This window comes from Strigops habroptila, chromosome 13, assembly GCF_004027225.2.
Source record: "Strigops habroptila isolate Jane chromosome 13, bStrHab1.2.pri, whole genome shotgun sequence".
Taxonomy (NCBI): domain Eukaryota; kingdom Metazoa; phylum Chordata; class Aves; order Psittaciformes; family Psittacidae; genus Strigops; species Strigops habroptila.
The window spans coordinates 5,498,036-5,518,695 of NC_044289.2; the positions used below are offsets into that span (position 1 = coordinate 5,498,036).

A 20,660-nucleotide genomic window follows, 5' to 3' on the forward strand; every position below is an offset into this window, starting at 1 on the left:
CCCTTCCCCAAACTAAAAGCCACACTAGAAATTTTGCGGGAGAAGTGAATTCTATCTGCTTAGGTGTTCTGCTAGCAATTCCCAGCAACAGTTACGGTGAAACAGTTACGGTGAAATACACCCACTCTGCATATAAATTTGGCTAGCTTTAGAAGAGGGGGGAGAACCAACCCAACACCAAAACTCCCCCTCTCTCTTTTTTGTTCTTATACGCTTTCAAGTGGCAAGTCAGAAATTGGGTATGTTAAAACTGAAAAACTTGCAGCTGAAGTCCTTTCTGGCTGAGATTTTGCTTATACCAGTTCACAGCATTTCAGATATACAGTGTCCATCCTATCTTGCTTCTGTTTCAACTACAGTGAAGTAAGTGCTTGGCTTTAAGTGCATAAAACTTGCTTCCTGAATTTCATTAACAGGTCTAAACCAAAAAGAAAAAGTCTTAAATAATCTCAGTACCACAGCAACCATCCCCACAAATAGGGAGTGCTGCCACTGTGAGTGCCTGAATCCCTGCTCAATGCTGGGGTTATCAGGAACTCACAACTGCTACAGTGCCTTGTTCTGGTCTGGGTTTTGTCATTAAGCAGCACAAAGGGTTGTGACAGCCAGAGCAGTGTTACTGTGGTCCCTATCGATTCAGCTCTGCAAATTAAATTAAAGCAATTTGTTCCTGTAATTACTGATGCTGCAGATCCAAAGTAGCTTGAGGACCTGAATCACAATCCAGTGTAAGGTGAGGCATTACAGAGCATTATTGGCTTTCTGCAGATTTCCAGGTTGATTTATGGCTGCTTGTCACTGGGCAGGGCTTGGGCCCAGCTCTTGAGGCATGTGTAGGTGCCTCAGTTCTGAGAGAGGATCTGAGCCCGAACACACGCTGCTGTCGGGAGGCAGTTTGGCAGGGCAAAACAAGTGCACTGTTTGCTTCCTGAAAATGTTTTTTCCTTATTTAATGACACCTGCTTTAGCAGTTTTCCTGTAAGTTTATTCACACAATTATGCTCCCTTGTGACACTTTACAGCTTTCTGAACCCTGTTTTTTTTTTTCTATTTCTCGTTTCATATGTGCCACTTATCCCAGAAGATCTATTCCAGGAATTGACTTTGTGTCCCAGAAAAGGCCCTTTATTCCTCTCTGTGTTTACACCTGCTGCTCTGCTCATCCCTTCCCTGCTGTGCATGACCTGCTGCCCTTGCCTTCACTGTGCCTGGAAAACATGTTTGATTATGAATTCATGACGCTGGAGCCACAGAAGTAGAACAGAGTTGTACAAGGAGTTAGTGTCTTCCCAGAAGACAATCTCTCATCAGCTCTGCTCTGGACATGTGAAACTTTTACTTGTCCCCAGGCAGTAGTAACTGCCCTCTGCAGTGGCACTTCCCATGTTTGCACAAAGTGAATGCCCAATGTTTAACACGAGGTGCTCGCTGAATCCTCAGTGATACAAACCTGCACCGAGAGCAGCTTTGAGTCATGTGCATGTTGTTCAAATCCAAAGCTAACACACAGGACTAAGTCCTCCCTGTTGCAATCCTTTATAAATGAATTAGTGTGTTCAAAAATTCTTGCCAAACATGTTGTGGGCTGGTCTGAGACAGAAAATTGCTCTTTCTGGTTCAGCTGCAGATCATGGCTCTTGCCCAGAGCTGCTGGGGTGCTCCATAATTAATTGTGCCGGCACTGTGTTTCATTACTGAAGCAACAAGCAACTCTGGCTAAAGAGCTGCTGTCTGGAGGGTCCGTTATAACCAGGGTTTGTTACTTGCTGGCCAGGGATTCATGTTAGTGAACTTCATTCTATTTTGCAAGTCTAATACCTGAAAGAGAACAAAGGCTCTTCAGTCCTAAAGGGGCAGGGTAGTCAAGGTAAGGCACATTGAGATGCAGTTGAACCTCTTTTAATACAAGTATTTGAGCTGTGCTGCGGCTCCCTTGGACCTGAAGAGCCATGTAAATGGGAGGCTAAACTGATTCATTGCTTGGAGACGTTAATAAAACTCGAGCTTTCTCCCTTTCCTCCTGATTTTTATCCTTGAAGACTGTCTCAGAGTACCTCTGGCAGCAGACACTAAATCTCAGCGTCCTTAATTGTAAGGCCAGTGCTGTCTGTCAGTGGGTACAAAGCAGGGTTTCCAACTGTGAATTGCTGCCTGACACCAAGGAATAGGGAGTATTAATGCCTATGGAATCCAGACATCTGAATCCTGGAGACAATTCCAAAAAATCTCAGCTATCACTTGCACCTCCCCCATTTTTCCAGTCCTTCCCCCATCCTCTGCCATGTTTTTCTTTACTGTAGCCTGAAAAGCTGAGCCCGTAACATAAAAGGGACAAAACATTAAGAAAACCTCAAATCCTCACACAGCACCAGGTTTCAAATGCACTCAGGCACTGTGCAAGCCGTTAATAAAATCCCCCAGCCACATGCAAATCTCCCAAAGCAACCCCCAGCCAGTCCCTGCTGCCAGCATCTCCTCTTGCTGCCTAATGCAGAGCAGGGAGAGCGGGAGACTCCTCTGGCTTGAACACACACCCATGGAATTAAATGCTAGCTCTATATATAGCTCCCGCCTCACGCAGGAGCTGAGGCTTTCACACACTCCCCCGCTGCACTTGCCAGGGTTATTTTTAGCATCAGTGACAAGGTTACCTGGATGATTCTGCCAAATCAGAATGAAATGCACTGAATTGTATGTAGATAACATTAGAGACGACAGCTGATCTTTTCTTTGTGCCTGCTCCTGCCTTTCTGGCTCTGCAGTAAATCTGTGCCAAGTTTTCCCAGCCTCGTGAAATCAGGGCAGTTCCCTGATTTCTAGTTCAGCAAAGTGGGAGTTTAAGCACAGTCAGAGCTTCATCAAAAAACCTTGATAATCTCCAGGTGAATATAGGCTTACCTCTAAACTGGGCTCACTTCAGTATCTACTTGATTTCTGCATTAGGGCTACTAGTAGTTTGTAGACACCCCCTCTCCCCCTTTCTTGGTCAAAATCAAATATTCCCCAAAGTTCCATGGATTCAGCCCAGTTTCCCACTGAATCTCTCAGTCTGGAGGGCTGATGCCTTTTCAGTGCAAAGCTGGACTGAGACATTTCTGTGAGGAAGTGGCACTGGACATGCTGTTCTTGAACCAGGGCACAGCTTTTGTGTCGCTGATAGGTAGAATTTTCCTTTATGACTGCTCCATGTTGAGCTGTCACGCTTTATGCTTTTAGGCTGCAAAATCTGAAGTGCTGTTTGCTTGGTATTGTTCTGTCTCCACTGTGAACTTCACGTTCTGTTACATGAGGCTGAGGTACAACCCAGGGTCTAATCTGGGTGTGCATTTAGCTATGTCTGCAGTTTCTGGGCAAGTCAACTCAAAATGCCTTTCCAAGAACCAGATGTGGTAAAGTACTGAATGAGATATCTCCTTTTCACTTTACATTGCCAAGAAACCTTGCCCCGGCATGAGCCACTTACTCATGCCAACATTTCCAATGTGGTAAAGATCAGTTTTAGGTATTCGAGCTTTGGTTCCGCTCTGCCTCCACAAAAGCATCATTCTTCCCGTCTGACTCCTTCGATGCCCACATTGCTGTATCTGAATTCCTCTCTCCATAATCTTTTAAGTGCTGCTTAATGCATCGTGTCTACTTATGCAAATATCCAAGGAGGTGAAACAGAACATGAAGTGAAAATTACAAGTGTAGTCTTTTCCGGGAACTCATGTTTTCGTTGAAACACTAAGTAATAGTGGAGTGCCTTTAACTGTGGTTATACAAGGCACACTTGAGAAGCCCCAGCCACCCAGGCAGTTCAAACATGAACTTTCTAAGCAGTCAGATATCAAATTTAATTAAACAACCTTTTCCTGCATCACTCTTCAGTCTAGCAACTATTTTACTCCCCCAGCTTTCAGCTTCTAGAATAAAGTAAGTCTGTAAGGCAGAAAACAGATATTGCAAATAATCGTACTTGCAAATGTCTCTTCTGCCTCTTGACACAAAGAGCTCTCAATTCATGGAATTCCACTGAGGGCTTATTATCTGCACTCCTAACACATAATAATGGGAACCAAGACCTGTTGGGAGCCCTGTTGCCTAATGCACAGTAGAATATTGCAAGTGCACACTATGCCTGGGACACTGGGGACGTGTGAATTAGTAAAAGAAACACTACTGGAAAGGGAAATCTTGGGAAAATGGAATCTTGCCATTTTGGATGGAGGAGGAGGGAGACATGCTTGTTTCCAATGGCAACAAGTGGGAGGCTGAATTGGCTGGGAGCAGGAAATAGGGAAATACACTTTTCAAAAGCAGCAATACACATAAATGAATACTTGAATCTGTACTCACGCTGCTGTCAGTCAATGGTAAATCTGAAGTCAGTGGACTTGCACTGCTTAAACGTAGAATCTGGCTCAAAAGATATAACAGAATTCCTCAATCTCTCTTTTGAGATGTAATGAATGGGAAAGTGAAGAAAAATAAGGATTTTAGCCTTGACTGCATAAAATCTCATCAGCATGACAGCAGAGAGCTGGTTTTCCCAGAAGGTTCACAACTGTGTTACAGCCAGAACCATTTAAAAATACAGCACTTTTGAGAAAATGTTGGGGTTTTTTGTCTCTCTATTTTTGAAGTTACATAGATGCTATTATTCGGTATACTTTGCACATTATATACATCAGCACAGCTTTCCCTCCAGAGTATAGGACTGTGGGACTGAGACAATTTGCTAGTGAGCTTTCAAATATGTACAAATGTGCTGAGAAATATTGATCTTGAAAACAACTGCCTGTGTACTTGTACTGTGTACTTGCCATTCTCATGCAGCCAACTATTGAATAGCTACTCGTTAATCTTCCTGGACATTATTCTTTTGTGCTAAAGTACAGGTCTATAGTATGATGGTATATATGGGTTCAGAACTGAGCCAGCAAGTCCCATGGCTGTGATCAGTGTTACCAGTGCAGCAGCAGCAGCAGCGTTGTGCTCTTATCTGCATAAGTAGTTGCAAAATCATCCAGAGAACAGACATTTCTATTGGATCCCATTTCCCAGCCAGTACCTCACACCAGAACTCTTAGGATTCCCTAATGATAAACTTCCAAGTTGTCACAAAGAGATTATGCCGCACAAGAATCAGTAAAATGAATGAATTTTAAGACCACAAAATCTCATCCAAGAGTTTCTCTCTTTCCAGAGTGGTTATATTTCAATGCTACTGCCAGGTTGTGCTCTGAGTGGGAACTCTGGGGTCGTCTGGATTTTGTGGAGTGAGACCTCATCAGTCCCAATCAGAAACTCCACAGGGATATCACTAAGGCTTTGAGTCTTTGCCCTTTACCAGTACCCAGTTTTACTTTTTGTCTTTTTGGACACTTACTTGCTTTCCCTGGTGTAAATATTTTTCTGCATGCATCCACCACCTGAGCTTGTTTGCATGATCATGTTCTATTCTGGTGGATGAGTTAAGAGCCGAGCTGAGCTCTGCCAATGCACATATGTGCTGGAAGCTGTATGGGAAATTGCTTCCAATCTGTTTTGCCATTCCTGGCTATTCCAGCAATCTCTGCACCGTCTGTTCCCCGAAATGCGCTGAATCTTCCACATTCCGGGAGGAAGTTGCTAGATGAAAGCCTGCCTTCAACTACTTGGAACAAAGATGGCTTTTAGCCATCCTCTAGACATCACCAGTGAGACTAATGGCCTGTACCGAAGATTGCTCCATAGGACCACAGTAGACACTATCGAGGCTGCCTTCACTGCATTTACCTATAGAGAGTACATTTCCCAGCTTTTAGTAATGACCAACCCTCTTACAGTAGAGCAGTTTCCTTTTTAAGTCCTTGTACTGACACTTGACTTTAGGTATGCCTCCTTTAAAATAATTCTTTAGGCTTCTTATTAAGCAAGAGAAATGGTAAATGAGAAAGATAAAGCCTGTAGTTATGCTACTTGAAGCTGCGATTCCATTAAACATTTCACACTAAGAGAAGTCAGACTGTATTGAAGAGAGATGTGACCTTCTAGGCAGCTCAGTAATATGAGGTAGGCTGGATATGTCAGTGAATACTCTGTGATGGTTGAACTTGATTTTAGGGATGTAGTGGGGTGGAAACCATTTTTTGCATATTTTAGAATCATAAAATTAAGCTCCTGACCTATGAAGACATTTCATGAGCAATTGACTGGCCAAAATACTGGCATTAACAATATTGGAGTGCAGCTTGAAATATTTCCCTGACACGAACACAGAAAGCTTGCAAGGTCAAGATGGTCAAGGCCATGGTCAAAGTCTGGGGCAATTTCCTTCCTAAGACAATGGGTATTAATGTGGCACATCTATGATTTACTCTGCCTGTACTTCCTTGGAACATAATGTAAACTGTAATGTGATATTCTCTTCTTGTATGGGATACACACGGGATTTTTTGACAGGGACTGTCACCTGCTCTGTCTTGGGCAGTCACTGGCATGATGCGCTGTTCTCCTTTGGCTATTAAGTGCTACCATGCTACAAAGAATAAACAGCAGTCACTGAGACTGGAGGAAGGTGATTACTCTATCTCCAGTGCTGCAGGAGCATCATGAAGTGCACCCAAAATCTTGTCTGTGTTCACTCAGCAGCTCATTTCTTAGCTGAGGGCAAGTGTGCCTATGGCAGTGGTGTTTTCCTCCATAAACTCTGGCCTATTTGCTTTGATCCATATGCATACTTCTCATTCCCTGTCCCCTGAGGTAAAGTTTAATCAAATGCACACACATGAATGGAGCTAGTCTAAATATCAATAAATGTTTCTTTCAGGAGAGGCTTGAGATATTTAATATTTAATAAGCCTCGAAAATGAACTTTTATTCATGTTTCTCAATTTGATTGCAAGCGTTTTGGCGGTGAGCAGTGTCTGCTGTCCCAGTGTGGGCAGGCACAGCACAGATTATTTAACAATCCACTTTGTCTCATCTAAAATATTCATGTTTGCAGATATCCAAATGTAGCTCTCAAAAAAAACCATGCATAAAACCCAAATGGTGCAGTCTGAGCCTCACAGAACCTTAAATCTTTGCTTTAGGCTGCACGCCACAGTAATGCTGTTTCTCTCTTTGCTCTACCCTGTTGCCCTGGTTACTGATCAAAACCAGCCCATCCCTGCTGTCCCTGCTGCCGGCCTCGCACAAACACCTCACCCATGTGAGGGCAGCGCTGCTGAACCTGCTTCTTCACTACAGGAGAAATACAGCCACCACTGTGTACAGCAGCTTTCCCTTGTTCAAGTAAATATGCAGCTATAACAATTGCCTTTATCCTCAAATTCACCTAGTACTGACAAAGCAAAATCAGGTTAACGAATAATTCCATTGTTATTTTTGTTAAATCATTAGCCTTTCTGGAGGACCTCAAAATCTTGATTACATCATAGAATCATAGAATGAACTAGGTTGGAAAAGACTTTTAAGATCAAGTCCAACCTTTACCCCAGCACTGCCAAGGCCACCACTAAACTGTGTTTTTTGAACACTTCCAGGGACGGTGGTTCCACAACCCTGGGCAGCCTGTTCCAATGCCTGGTCACCCTCTCGGGGAAGAAATTTTTCCTAATATCCAACCTAAACCTCCCCTGGTGCAGCTTGAGGCCATTGCCTCTTGTCCTATCTCTTGTTACCTGGGAGAAGAGACTGACCCCCACCTTTCAGGTAGTTGTAGAGAGCTATAAGATCCTCCCTGAACCTTCTCTTCTCCAGACTAAACACCCCAGTTCCCTCAGCCGTTCTTCATCAGACTTGTTCTCAAGACTTCACCAGCTCTGTTGCCCTTCATTGCAGTGGAGCTGCAGGTAGATTTGGCAGACTTTTGTCTCCCACATTAACTTCCGACTTGTTTTCTATTGAATCAAGGGAATCCTGACTGAAGAGGTAGTTAAGATTTCTTTTTTTTTAAGTGGTTGATGTGCAGGAAATGGACTTGGGAGTGGGTGACTGTCTCATCTGACAGTACCCAGAGGACACTTCATTGTAAAGGGAAGCTCCCCCCTCTTCTTAGATAGACTTACTTTGAGAGTTTCATTTCAATTTGCTGCCGGATTTCCTGTCTTTCCTCATCTGTCCTCCTTGGGAAAATATTCCTGTCTTCCAGCTCCTGCTTACTTGGTCTGTTTCGTAGTTTTACTGCCAGCAGTTCTTTCTTGCATTTTCTTGGCAAAGTACCTGGGACATGCATTGAAAAGAAAGCAATTAGAAAGACAGCTCCTGGAGAGGAAAGGTGAACATTAAAAGAGCAGAAAACCTACAGAGCGACAGTGGTCTGTATGTCAGTGTGCAATGAGCAGCTCTGCAGGGCTCAGACACAAAACTGCATACAAATCCAGAAGGATCATATTCCTCTGCTGCCATTATTATCCATTAGAAGCAAGCAGTGCTCTCAGGTGAAAATTATTTGCAGCTGAGCCATGAGTCACATCACTAGTTTAGAAGTCGAAAGCTGTGCCTCTTGCCTCAGTCCTCTGAGCATCCCTATAGCCCAGAGCAGTCCCTGTTTCCTGAACCAGTTAGTGGTTCCTTTGCAAGAGGACTGGATCGCCCGGTGGCAGAAGTGGCCAGGACATGTACAGCTTCCTCTCTGGGTCACCAGGTGTAACAAGGGATAGATAATGGTAACTGAAACAACCAAAGTTGTTGCATGGCATGTGTGTATATATGCACACACATCTATGTAAAAAATATATAGAGAGAGGCATATATATGAAGTATCATTCTGGTTTTCTGGCATTAGAAATTAGAGGATCAGAACTGTGACCAGACACTGTGTGTCACTCTAACATTAAATATAAGCCATGATGCATGTCTACATCCTGCCCAGTGTGACAGTGTGTCATAACAGAATTTCATTTATCAATCATTATTATTCTGTAGGCATTAGGCCTTTTCCTCTGAATGGAGCAGGGGCAAATATTCCAAGGAATGACAGAAAAGGCCAGGTTTTATGATGACTCACAGAATAATGGCAACTTCACTGGGTGTTTGGGCAGTAAGAGACACAAATTGTTACTGTGATTGCATGACTGGTCGTGCTTACTGTAAAACATATAACACATGCTTTCCATCAAACCAGATAACCGGAAACATTGCCATTACAAAAACTGTTCATACGAGAACGTGCAGCAACTGTTTTGGGTAGGAGTCTACTGCTTTTCTGTGTGCTGGATGTTGAGTCCTTGATGCTGCCTCTCTGATGACATTAGAAACATCCTTTTACTCTTACTTGAGGGAATTGTGTTTGAGTTTAGGTGTTTCTGTATCTCTGGCGGAACTCTTTAGAATTCAGCAGACTAAACAAATGAAAATTGGACTCCTGAGCTTAGAAAACCACTTTGCCATGTGTTAGGGAAGTTGTGCAGTAGAATGGCTGTAAAGTAGAAAACCATCTTTGTTTTCAGATGCAGACTGAAAGTCTGAGGTGATGTCCATATTCATGAGGGGTAGTTTGCTTATGATGGGGGGGTGGGGGGGGGAGAGAGAAAAGGGAAGTGCTATTAAAACCAGTGAGTTGCTGAGTCATACTGGTAGGACTGCAGTCTGCCAGCAATCATGTCACAGGGAGGTTATAAGCAAGTAAATTTCCACCAGGTCCCTGCACACCTCCTGTGCTGTGCTGACTTTTCTGCTGTCCAGTCCAGGGCTTCAGGGAGTCTGAAAATCATCTTTGCAGAGCAGCATCGGTCAGATGGGGTTTAGAGTATTGTCAGGGTACACAGGATCTACAGTTAAACCTTCGTATTTGCTTCATCTTGGGAGGGCGGTGTGTAATAGGAGGTTATTTTGTTTTGGTTCCTTTCTGCTTTAAAGGGTTTTGATTTAATGCTTCACCTTTTCTAGAAAAGGTCACCTAATTTTTAAAGAAAATTATATTCAATTGGTATTTTTGTTTGGCATTTGAGATAGGATTAAAGTCTATTTTTTAAAGGATGCTCTGGAGGTTGGTAAGATTCTAAATCCTAAATAGATTCTCATTCTCAAATATTCGGGTTTTATTTGCTAGGGATCTGTGGACCTACATTCTCATTATTACTATTTCTCTTGTTATTATTATTATGTATTATTATTATCATCACTATTGATGATAGTGCATGATTTCTTTATGCAGGGGAGAGGAGTCTACACTACATCCACATATACATGTTGGGAAGACTGGGGCAGGAAGTAGTTATGGTGTCCTTGTGTGAGCAGGAGCAAGTCTCTTAGCAGTTGCAGTGGTTTAAAATTAAACTTTTTAGAAACTAAGCTCAAAACCGCACTTAAAGTCTAAAGCTGTGCCCTCATTTATCACCTTCCTCTAATGCTTTCAAAGTCTGTTGCAAACATTAATTAAATTAAACCACACAGCCCTCTGTGTAGTAGTACGTATACATTTAACAGATGGGTAAAGAAGTCAAATGATTTGGCTGATGCCACACACAGCCTTCTGCTAACTGAATATATGACTCCTTCAGAAATACTTGGCTCATGAAGCCACAGACTTGGGATTCTGTCAAGGTTTTTCAAGCCTCCACCACACTGGGAGCGGGTGCAGAGTGGGCGTTCGCAGTGCTCGATCCATATAGCCCAGGAAGCGACAGAATTCCTTCTGGAAACAATCTGAAACACACCTGGGGCTGGCAAACTCCCAGGTATCTCTGACCATGTTCTCATTTTCACCTGGAAATTTTAATGGGTCAGTAAGAGGAATTTGGTCATGTCAGGAGATTGCTGCAGAGAGGCTGCACGTGCACATTAAGCCCAATGGCTCCAGAACATGATAGTCATGCCACCCATGTGCTGGCCATCTGCATAGTGCATTTGCAGACAGTTCAGTGCGTCTTGGCTGCACTGAAAGCAATAGATGTGCACGTGCATATGTCTGTGTCCAGAACTGCTTAGAACAAGGGAGCTCCACATGTGTAGTAAACACTTTTTGTTTGGAGATGCACCCTAAACAGTTATTCTCCCATCCACTGGTGACAGTGAAGGTATGAGCATGCAGGACTATCCCTACTCCCTTCAGGCTGCTATAAAACTTTTTGCCATACCATACCTGATTATACCTGATTCTTGCCATACCATATTATACCTGATCTTTGAATAGTGGGAGAATCCCAGTGATTATTTGCTCCCATGAGGTCAGAGCTCATTTTCTGCTGTCCCTGCTCTCTGAGATGAAGGCCAGCTGAACCCAATGTTCTGCAGTTCTGCACTGGACCTTTTTGCAAGAAGTCAGGTTTTGAAGCTGATGTGGAGGCACTGGCTAAAGCTAGCTTAATGTATGCCCTAGAGGCTTCTATTTCTTCTATTATTTTAAGAAGGAACAATGAAAGACTTTGCTTGAGACAAAGTAAAATGAAGCTGCTCTTCAGAGTCTTGACTGCTCCCAGGCTGCTCTGCTGTACACTTAAAAAGAGTCTGCTACTTTGTGAAATTAAAAACACAAATCATATCTGAAAACATCTCAACTTTAACCCAAATCCTGCTGTGGTATTAGAGGAGTGGAAAGCATATAACCTACTCAGGATAAGCTGTGCTCACTTCATCCAGATGTCTGGATTTCTAAAAGGCTTATGCTATAACCACTCCCATGGTCCATATGCACTGGGCACTGATTAATCTTTAGGGTATTTCACCAAATAAAAATGCAAGAGACCTGGATTAAACTGATCTGCAAGTCTAAGGAGCCATTCCCCAGGCCTGAGCAATTGGGTTAATTGCTGAAAAATAATACCTGTCCCACAAAGTGAAAGGAGGGGATGAAGTTTCCCCCCCCATCCGGAAGACATGCTGGGAACTGATGGCCAGTTCTGTTATTCCACCTGCTGCAGAAACCCAAATCTGAGGTTTCAGAATTAATAAACTAATAAATAAAACAAAACCAGAGAACAAAGAGGAAAAAAAGCCACAAACTAATTTTCCCCAGTCCTTTTTCAGCACCCCAAGGCAAATTCCTTCCTGATCACAATCTCAGTAGAAAGTGAACTTGCAAATACCCTTATTTAACTATTCTCTTCCTAAGGGTTGTTTTTCCTGGTCAGAAAGGCATGTTCAATGCTGGTCTGCCCCATGACCAAACTATCTCTGGCAGGATCTTGCCTGTGGCTTGTTTCATGGTTTCTGGCAGCTCAGCCTGGTCACCCATAAATGTTATGAAAATTCACACCCTTTTCATGCTTGGTTTGCAGGTTCCTGACTAAAGTTCCTGGTTTAATTCAGTTGAATCATGACATTGAATTCCTGTATGTTTACTGTTCTTTCTATCAAGCAAAAGACAAAACCTAATACTGCATGGAAGACCTTGCTTGCACTAGTTATCAGTTGTGGGCTACATGCTAGTTAGGTTATTTTTTAAGCTTGTGCACAGGACTAGCGTCTTGGCTGGTATTTTTAGAGATTTCAAAGAATGATTTATTGAGGAGGGTGCTCATGGAAAGCCAATTCCTCACTTTTTTCAGAGTTGTCTGTACCAATCTCCCCGTAACCACAGGGCTGTTGCACTGTTCTGCATCGCAGTGGCAATGGTGAAGCTGATGACATACTAGGGCAGGACACTGTTTGTAAAGCAACTTTGGATGAATGGATAGTTTTACCTCCTGACTTGCAAGCAAGCCCAGATTCTTTTAAACTAGAAAGAACCTGGATCTTTTGAGGGAATTATTCTGGCGCTATCCCTGTCACTTGTTGTCACTAGCTCTCATTCCTCTCTGAAATGCTAACGGATGCATTTGAATGAATGCTGGCACAAGTAGTGCCACCCAGTGTCTAGACGAGAAATATCTTGCTTATGTCTGAGCTTGGGAGTAAATGGGCAGCGACCGCATCCCCAGAGCTGTTGGGGGACTTCCATGGTTTAAGCAGCTGCGTTGCCCAGCTTGCCCGGTACCTATCCATAGCCGCCTCCTTAGACATCAAACAGCTGGAACTTTGTGTGGCCTGAGGTTTTGTCGTGTGCCTACAATGTGCCTGAACTCAAACACCGGCAGAACAAGCACCAGGCTTGTATAAAGAATTAGGTCTTCTGTAAATGCACATTTACAACCTGCAAGGACAAGTCCACAACGATCTTCAGCCATGTTAAGTAAAATGATCTTATCCATAAAGCTCAAGTCTTATGGTGACTTGGGTAAGTTTAAGGGGTGTATGCAACAGTCGTCTTCATGCAGAGGCTGAAGTTTAGGTGTGAAAAGACTTGAATGCCAAAAAGTGAGATTAAGGACAAGGAAGAAGGCTGTATAGCAACAAACAGAGAAATGAAAGAAAATTCTTCCTAAAAATTAGTTTTGCTGAAGCTGGAAAGTGTTTTGCAGGGAAAAAGGGATTGTATTAATATCTGTGTCCTCTTTATCAAATGATAAACCACCTTTGTTTGCTCTCTTTGCTCCCAGTGTACATCTGCAGGTAAATACTAATACGTATATAATCATTACACTAAAAAAAATTGCTACGAAGAGCTGATTATTTTACTAAAGCCCACTTAAATAAGTGCTTAGGATTATATAGTGCATTCCCCATATGTCTCAAGAAAGGGTAAAAAGGACCAAATAGGGAATAACTTTGTCCTTTAAGATGTTTGTCCTTCCTGCATTCACTGTGTCTTCTACTTTTTGCTGTACCATCACTGCAATGGAATAACACTTGGAAAATGGAATGCTTCTAAACCATCCACAGCATTGGCACCATCTGTACAGAAGGTTGCCTCCTGATGGTGAGATGTGTCTGCAAGTGCTGCCATTCATATATAGTAGTACAAAGGGGATGTAACTGAAGGGGTGGAGCATACTGATACATTGACATAGCAACGTAACTCTAAATGTCAGCTTAGTGTGTAGTACATACCAAGACAAACATGATCACAATCACTGTGACTCACATTTAACTTCAGCTTTTCACCAGGATTCCTAGACAAAGGTGATGTGACAATAGAGGAATTTACACTGCTCAGTATTTTCTGGGACATGCTGCCTTGTTTAGAGAGTTCCCTTAGGTTACAATAGTGTATTTTTATGATATGAGAAGTGACTTTCCTTACCAGAAATAATGGAGTCATTCAAAACTTCCTCATCCTGATAAAAAACAGAGTCTTCCTTGAGCTCTGAATTCATGATCATGTTTTCTTTGTTCTCATCTGACTCTTTCACTGAGTTCCGCTTGTTTTCTGAATCACTGCTGTAACTCAGGGAGTTCTCCTTTTCTTTGTTGCGCTCAATGCTAGATGTTCTGGATGGACGGACATCCACTCTTTTTTTTGGAGAGCCTTTGCTTTCTCTTCCATGGAAGCTGTGGGTGGAAGGTGTGCAGCCCGGTTTTTACAAAAGACTTTTATTGCCAAGGTAGGAATTTATCATTACATGAGAATGAGCAAAATGTCTTGTAGGTTAAAACGGCCAGGGCAGAGAGTTCACATGGGACGACATGGATGGCATTCTCAAGACTCTGTTGAGAATGGCTAATGCAGATCTATTTTCCTGTCTCTGTCATAAAAATGAGGTATGGAAAGGTGCTAATGGATTTCTTTGATATATAGACACATGCTATACTGTACTGATTAAAAAAACCACACAGCACGTCCTTCTAATGTAAAACATACATGGCATGAAATATTACCAGTCTGTTATTTTATGATCATGACAAAGGTTTAATGGGGCCTGGAAATAATATCATATGAATCTGTTCCCTATGGAAATAGCTGTTATGGAATTAAGAAATATTACCAACTTAACTCCAAAGCTGTGATGCAAAAGGTTATCTCTGTTCTCCTCTAATATACAGGAGGGCTTCTTATGAAAACCAGACAAAGGACCCAGTGTACTCCCACACAAGCATTTGTATTAAAAATGGATACCATATATGCTCATGTATAAGCCAAGAGACATATACTGAAATAGTAGCATTTCTCACATGCAAAGTGCTGATATTTAGAGCAGGATATGCCTTACTTACTCTAACTTGGTATCTTGTGGAGAAATTTTCTTTCGCAATAGGTCAAGGATATCAAATTATTCTAGCTGTTTGAAAACCTACTTCCATGTCACAGTAGCCGCCTTATAAAGGAAGAACATGCTTTGGAAGTAACTGCCAAATTAAGCACTTTAATCAGGGATGGATGTTCAAAGTAGTGACATGAAGAGGAAGGCAAACTCAAGCTGTAGGAGTAAATAAAATGGTAATAACAGGGTAGGAACATTTGCCAAGAAAAATGATTTAGTGGAATGGCTCTCCTCATGCACCCCTATAGCCAAGAGGCTGTAGGTACCTGTCCTGCCGGTGTTTGGTGGCCAGAGCCCTGTGGAGTTCTTCAATGACTCTGCTGGGAGGTAAAGGCAGGTGGACGGCAGCCAGGTGAGGGGAACCGGTTGGTGTTGTTACCTGTCCTCTGACATGGGGATCTGAACTTTTCTGGCCAGAGGGATGGAAGAGGGCAGCTTGTCCTGAGATTTGGGAGGAACCAACAATGACATAATTCTTCAGGATGGTAGAAGGAGGAGATTTCATGGCAGGGTCCTCTATTTCACTTCCTGCTGTCAAAACACAAGAGGGTAAGAGGTTGTGCAATGTTGCTTATTTTTTGGCACGCAGAGTCTGCACTGAAATTAACTTGTTGTGTTGAACAGAGGAAATGGTCACGTTTGTTCCAGCTCGGAGGTAACTGGTTAAGTTGAGTAACTCAATTCAAAAGGCTCATACTACACAGATCCAGATCTTTAATCTAGCAAAACAGATGCCTCCCCCATTTCCCATCTTTCCCACAGTATCAGATTCTCCCTTTTCCCAGCCCACCACTGAATTCTTGAGTGCTAGCACTCTTCCTCCTAACCACCAATGGCTCATGCTGCAGTAGGTTCCCAATCTAGCACTTTCACTGCTGGACTCTGGCAAGACTGTATTAAAATTTATGCACTGTGGTTCTCAGGCAGGACAAAATGTACCAGTGTCTATTATCTGCTCCTCTGTGATTGCTGCACATCTTGGGCCGCTGGCTTTCATATGCCAGTTGAGGAAATGCCAAAATCATTATCATATGAGGATAATGTTTGCATAACAAAACTTGCCAAATGAAATCCGAAGGAAAGATGTGGTATTGAGCACTAAGATGAAGAAGAAAAAGTGGGGCAATCTAATCTGGTTTTTACCCCCATACTCAGATATTTTTTATGCAATCTGAGCATTTTATTGGAAATCAGACTTTGATATATACATTTCTCTAGCACCCAAATCCAAAACGCAGTTGACATTTCCCTGGTTGTAAATTGGGTAGTTTCACACTCTTAAGATAAGTGAACATCTGGCCTGAAAAAGACACTGATTAGTTTTCCTGTTGTGCAGTTCTCTTCCCCTTTCCCCTACATCTCCAGCCCGAGCCTCTGGCACACAACGTTGTTTACACCAGTAGCTCAGTCTGGGTGTGAAAAGGCAGTGCAAGTGCTTCATGCAAGAGTATTTCTTTTCTCTTGTTGCCACCTGGTGTTTAAAACAGGAATTTAAACTGACACAGCTTGAACAAGTTTGTTGTACAAACTTGATTTCAGCTAGTTTTTACTTTTTTCACTTACTTTTAAGATAAATCCTTCAGTTCATAGCAGAGAAAAACTTCTGCTCAGACCAGGATTATCCTGAAATACCTGCATAAAATGTCTTGGTTCCTATTAGCAGGAAAAATTACTTACTAGAGAACTGGTATACAGGTGTAGGTTTGAGTATTAACTTCAGTTATTAAATACTTCCTCACAGACCCAGCACCCTGCATAATGGTTCCTGACTACATGCCTTTTCCTAAGTTCACTGCGGGAAATCTGGTGCAGCTCCATGAGGGCAGCGCTGCAAACAGAGCAGGGCATGGAGGCTGGACAGCAGAATTACTGAGGACAACAGCAAAAGCACAAGTAGGAAGAAGAGCTGCTGTAGCCATAAGCAAAATCAAACATTTGAGAGTGACAGTACTAAGCCTGGTCTCTGTTTCACATCTGTGTGGTGAGGACGAGAGCATCCTTCAATGAGGAGAGTTGCATCCACAATAAAATCTTCCCTCTTATGCTAAGCAAGGTCTAACTTTTTGTTTTTACTTACTTTCGAAAGCATTTTTGCACATTTCTCTCCCTCCAACCCGAACCCACATCAATGGCCAGAGTTTCATTCATCTCTCTGTGCACCCAGGAGGCAGTGGACAAGCTCATCCAAAAGTCACCCTGTTTAAAATCTGAAATGTCTGAAAGCACAAGGGCATTTCTTCAAGAGTCTTGGTGCTCAACGTGTAGTGTTGGCAATGAGCCACGTTCCCACCTTGGAGTTTCTCCTGCACTGATCAGGATGACTGCTCTAACCAGGAGACAGCCAACCTCTGCTGAGCAAATATAGTTTTCGGCACTCAAGGGGATTTTGATTATATGCTACTGTGGAGATGCACAGAGAGCATTTATGGTCAATCATTGCCCATTGAATCATGGCCTGAGGGGATGAAAAAGAAACGCAAAACAAAAAAACCCACCATAAGTCACTGTGCCACTGCACAGTGAGAGTGGCCATGTTTTCTCAGAGCAAGAACCTTGGGTTCAGCTCAACCCTAAAGCAGGATGGCAGGAGACTTTGTTTTATCTTTATACTGGCTTATTCCTGGAACAGGTCAAGGGCCTCATTGCATCTTGGGCCAGTATTGAGAGTTTCCTTGGATCACACCTTATTTGTCCTGATGACAGATGCTCAGTGAATAATCTTGCAAAGTGATGTCTTGGCATCTTGCCCTCCTCCCCCTCTGTGATTAATTGGTGCTTGGCTTATTTCTTACTCCTCTAATAGCATCTCTAACATTGTTAAGGGGGGAAAGACTAAACACAAAAGAGCTTTTCAACCTCAGCCTGTTCTCGCCTGCCCCATAGCACAGAACATTGAAGTGATCCCAACAGCAGCTCCCAAGGAGCATTCTGACACCATTTTGAATCCAGCTCCCACTTAAGCTCTTACAGCTTTTAAGCATGGAAAAAATATGGGTATTTTCCATGGAGAAACAAATACTTGTAATTTTTCTCAAAAAGACTGAATCCCTGATATTTTCTATGAATCCCAGTGGTCAGATCACAATGACCTTCTGATATTTTATTTCCTGGTGACTTTGGAAACCCTATTTATTGTGCCAGTACATGAGAGTGGATGCAAATAAGGGCTGAGATAATGGCTGTCATTTTAAAGTCTAAATATCCAACAGGTCTGACATTTTGATGTCAGGACTTGATTATAATTGCAATAAGGCCCTTTTAACTGCTTTTGCCATATGTAGGGGCCCTAAAATTGGAATAAACTAAAATCATATTCATTTTAACACCCTTTCTGCAGTGCCAGAATGTTGGAAAATGTAACAACATTGGCAATACATTAGAAAATCATGCCCAGAGGAATTGCTCTTGAAACATTCCATGAAGTCTGGCATGGAGGATTGCCTTGTGGGACCCAGGTGTATCACTTAAGTGTGTTCTGTCTAACTAGACCAGATTTCATAGCTCAAGTTTAGGCCTACCCTAGAGAGCGAACCCTTCAGAGAAACCTCTACAGAACCTATTGAATTGAACTTGATTTTGGCTGTTGTCCTGTTATCCAGTGGGAGTGTAGGTAATGAAAACATTTAAATCTTGCTTGTGTTTTGTGGCACATCAATATGAGCATCTGATTCAGCAGATGTTTGTAGTTGGTTTGATTTGTTTTGCATGTGTTTAGTGCAATAGACTCACAACAAATAATCCCCTGAGAGATTCAGATAAACATGTGAAGTACAAAGATCAGTGCGTTATTATCGGGCAACTGGACCGCTAGGTTCGTGGAAATCATTAGTGTTCTGTTCACTCGATAGAAGTAGCCTGATTCACAGCAGCTTGTGGCAATAGGCTTAAAAAAGGATGTGAGAAAAAAAATGATACACTGTGCTGTGTAGGTGAACAACACAGAAGGGATGGGAAAGTCTTTACTGACCAGTGATGACTGACCTGTTCCGCTCTTTGTGATTTTGGAGATTGCCTTTGGCGGTGGAGCTGGGAGCAGCGGAGGGCTGGGAAGCTGTGCTGGGTTTCTTTCCGCCTGTTTCTGGGGGGAATCTGTGGATTCAGATACAAGTAAGGCTTGTGGACTGTCTTCAGATGCTGGCAGGCTGGCATCTTCTAATTCTTCTGTGGGTGCTGAAGGTTTCTTGGCTAGTAGGAAGATAAATAAAATTAATGGAACATGAAGTTAATAATGATAGGCTGGGGGCCAATGCCAGGAACAGTCAGAAAAACAGAACACATGGCACACAGATAAAACGCTTCTCTTTCATAATGAAAATTATTGTGTGAAATAGCCAACCAGCCAAGGCAGGTGAAGAATAAAATGGATGAGGATATTGAAGAAACATTAGTTTTGATGTTACTGAGAAAACTGCTGAGTTTCCCTTACTTCCCTAAAGCCTTTTTCCCTTTCCTATTTTTTGTTTTTGTTAACAATGAAGACAGCAAGGCAAAGCAAGTTTCAAGAACTGCAGTGAATTTTCTTACAGCGTGCAGCTGCAGTGGCACAGTTACTGAGTGAGTACTCTTCTACACTAGGAACACACAGCCAAAGGGCAAAGAGTATCAAACCGGTAACACTACACGAAAGCTGACTTTCCAAATGTTTGTTGTACACATTTATTTTCACAGTTTAATTTTTGTCTTATTTAATACATGACTTCAGCTTTCATCCCAAGTCGTCTCTTACTGTACCCAACTCCAGAACAGTTGAGTCTTTCCTGAGGTTAAAGCTGATAACCAAGAAAAGCCATGAAAAAGATTTGCCATTGGATCTCAGCAGCTGGTGAGGAACAGCGAATTGGTGAAGTACTTAAGAAAAACTTCAATCACCAAAGAAATGGTGAAGCAGCGGCTCGTTTCAAGGTTGCCTCCTGAAAGATGGTAAAAGCACTTAGCTCTTAAAGTTAGTGCAGGCTGAGTCAGTGAGCAGTTCATCAAATTGACCTGGCTGTGATGAGGGCACATGGGAATAGATCCAGAAAGGCATGAAGCTGAAGCAGGACATAGGTGGGATTTCAATGACGAAGTCCAGAATTAGCATCCTTGAACCCTGCTCAGATGTCATCTGACTCTGGCAGTGCTTAAACTCACAAAGTGCCTCACTATTTGACTTTCCCACTCTGTTACACATCCTGATCTCTGCCTTGTCATACATGAGGACCCACAGAGATGCTGGAGGCTGACTCTGATCCACAACCCCAGCCATGGCCAGGCTCTCCCCAAACTGCATTTCCAGTGACAACAGGCTCAGTAATAGCCATGAGGGTTATTTTTCCTACCCTAGCAGGTGAAGCACCTATCCAAATGGGAGATCAGTGTTTAAGTCTCTCCTCAGCACAGAATCATAGAATACTTTGGTTTGGAAGGAATCTTTAAAGGCCATTTAGTCAACCCCACCCTGCAATGAGGAGGGACACCTTCAACTAGACCAGGTTGCTCAAAGCCTTCTCCAGCCTGACCTTGAATGTTCCCAGGGATGGGCCATCTACCACCTCTCTGGGCAACCTGTGCCAGTCTTTCACCCTCATTATAAAAAATTTCTACCTTATACCCAGTCTAAATCTCCCCTCTTTTAGTTTAAAACCATTAACCCTTGTCCTATCACAGCAGGCCCTGCTAAAAAGTTCATCT

The 20,660-nt window shown here is 42.7% G+C and overlaps 1 protein-coding gene across 2 annotated transcripts in view; it reads right to left on the reverse strand.

Moving 5' to 3' along the window:
* The window catches only part of PHACTR3 (phosphatase and actin regulator 3), a 108,617-nt gene that overhangs the window by 20,339 nt on the left and 67,618 nt on the right, over positions 1 to 20,660 (reverse strand). The window contains exons 5-8 of one of the 2 annotated variants that reach the window (XM_030503171.1): positions 18,972 to 19,175; positions 15,257 to 15,518; positions 14,033 to 14,280; positions 8,037 to 8,190 (exon numbers count right to left, since the gene is read on the reverse strand). In XM_030503171.1, the coding sequence (XP_030359031.1) occupies positions 8,037 to 8,190; positions 14,033 to 14,280; positions 15,257 to 15,518; positions 18,972 to 19,175 (868 nt within the window). Of the gene's footprint in view, positions 1 to 8,036; positions 8,191 to 14,032; positions 14,281 to 15,256; positions 15,522 to 18,971; positions 19,176 to 20,660 lie in introns of both variants that reach the window. The other variant, XM_030503170.1, reaches the window with a different exon arrangement.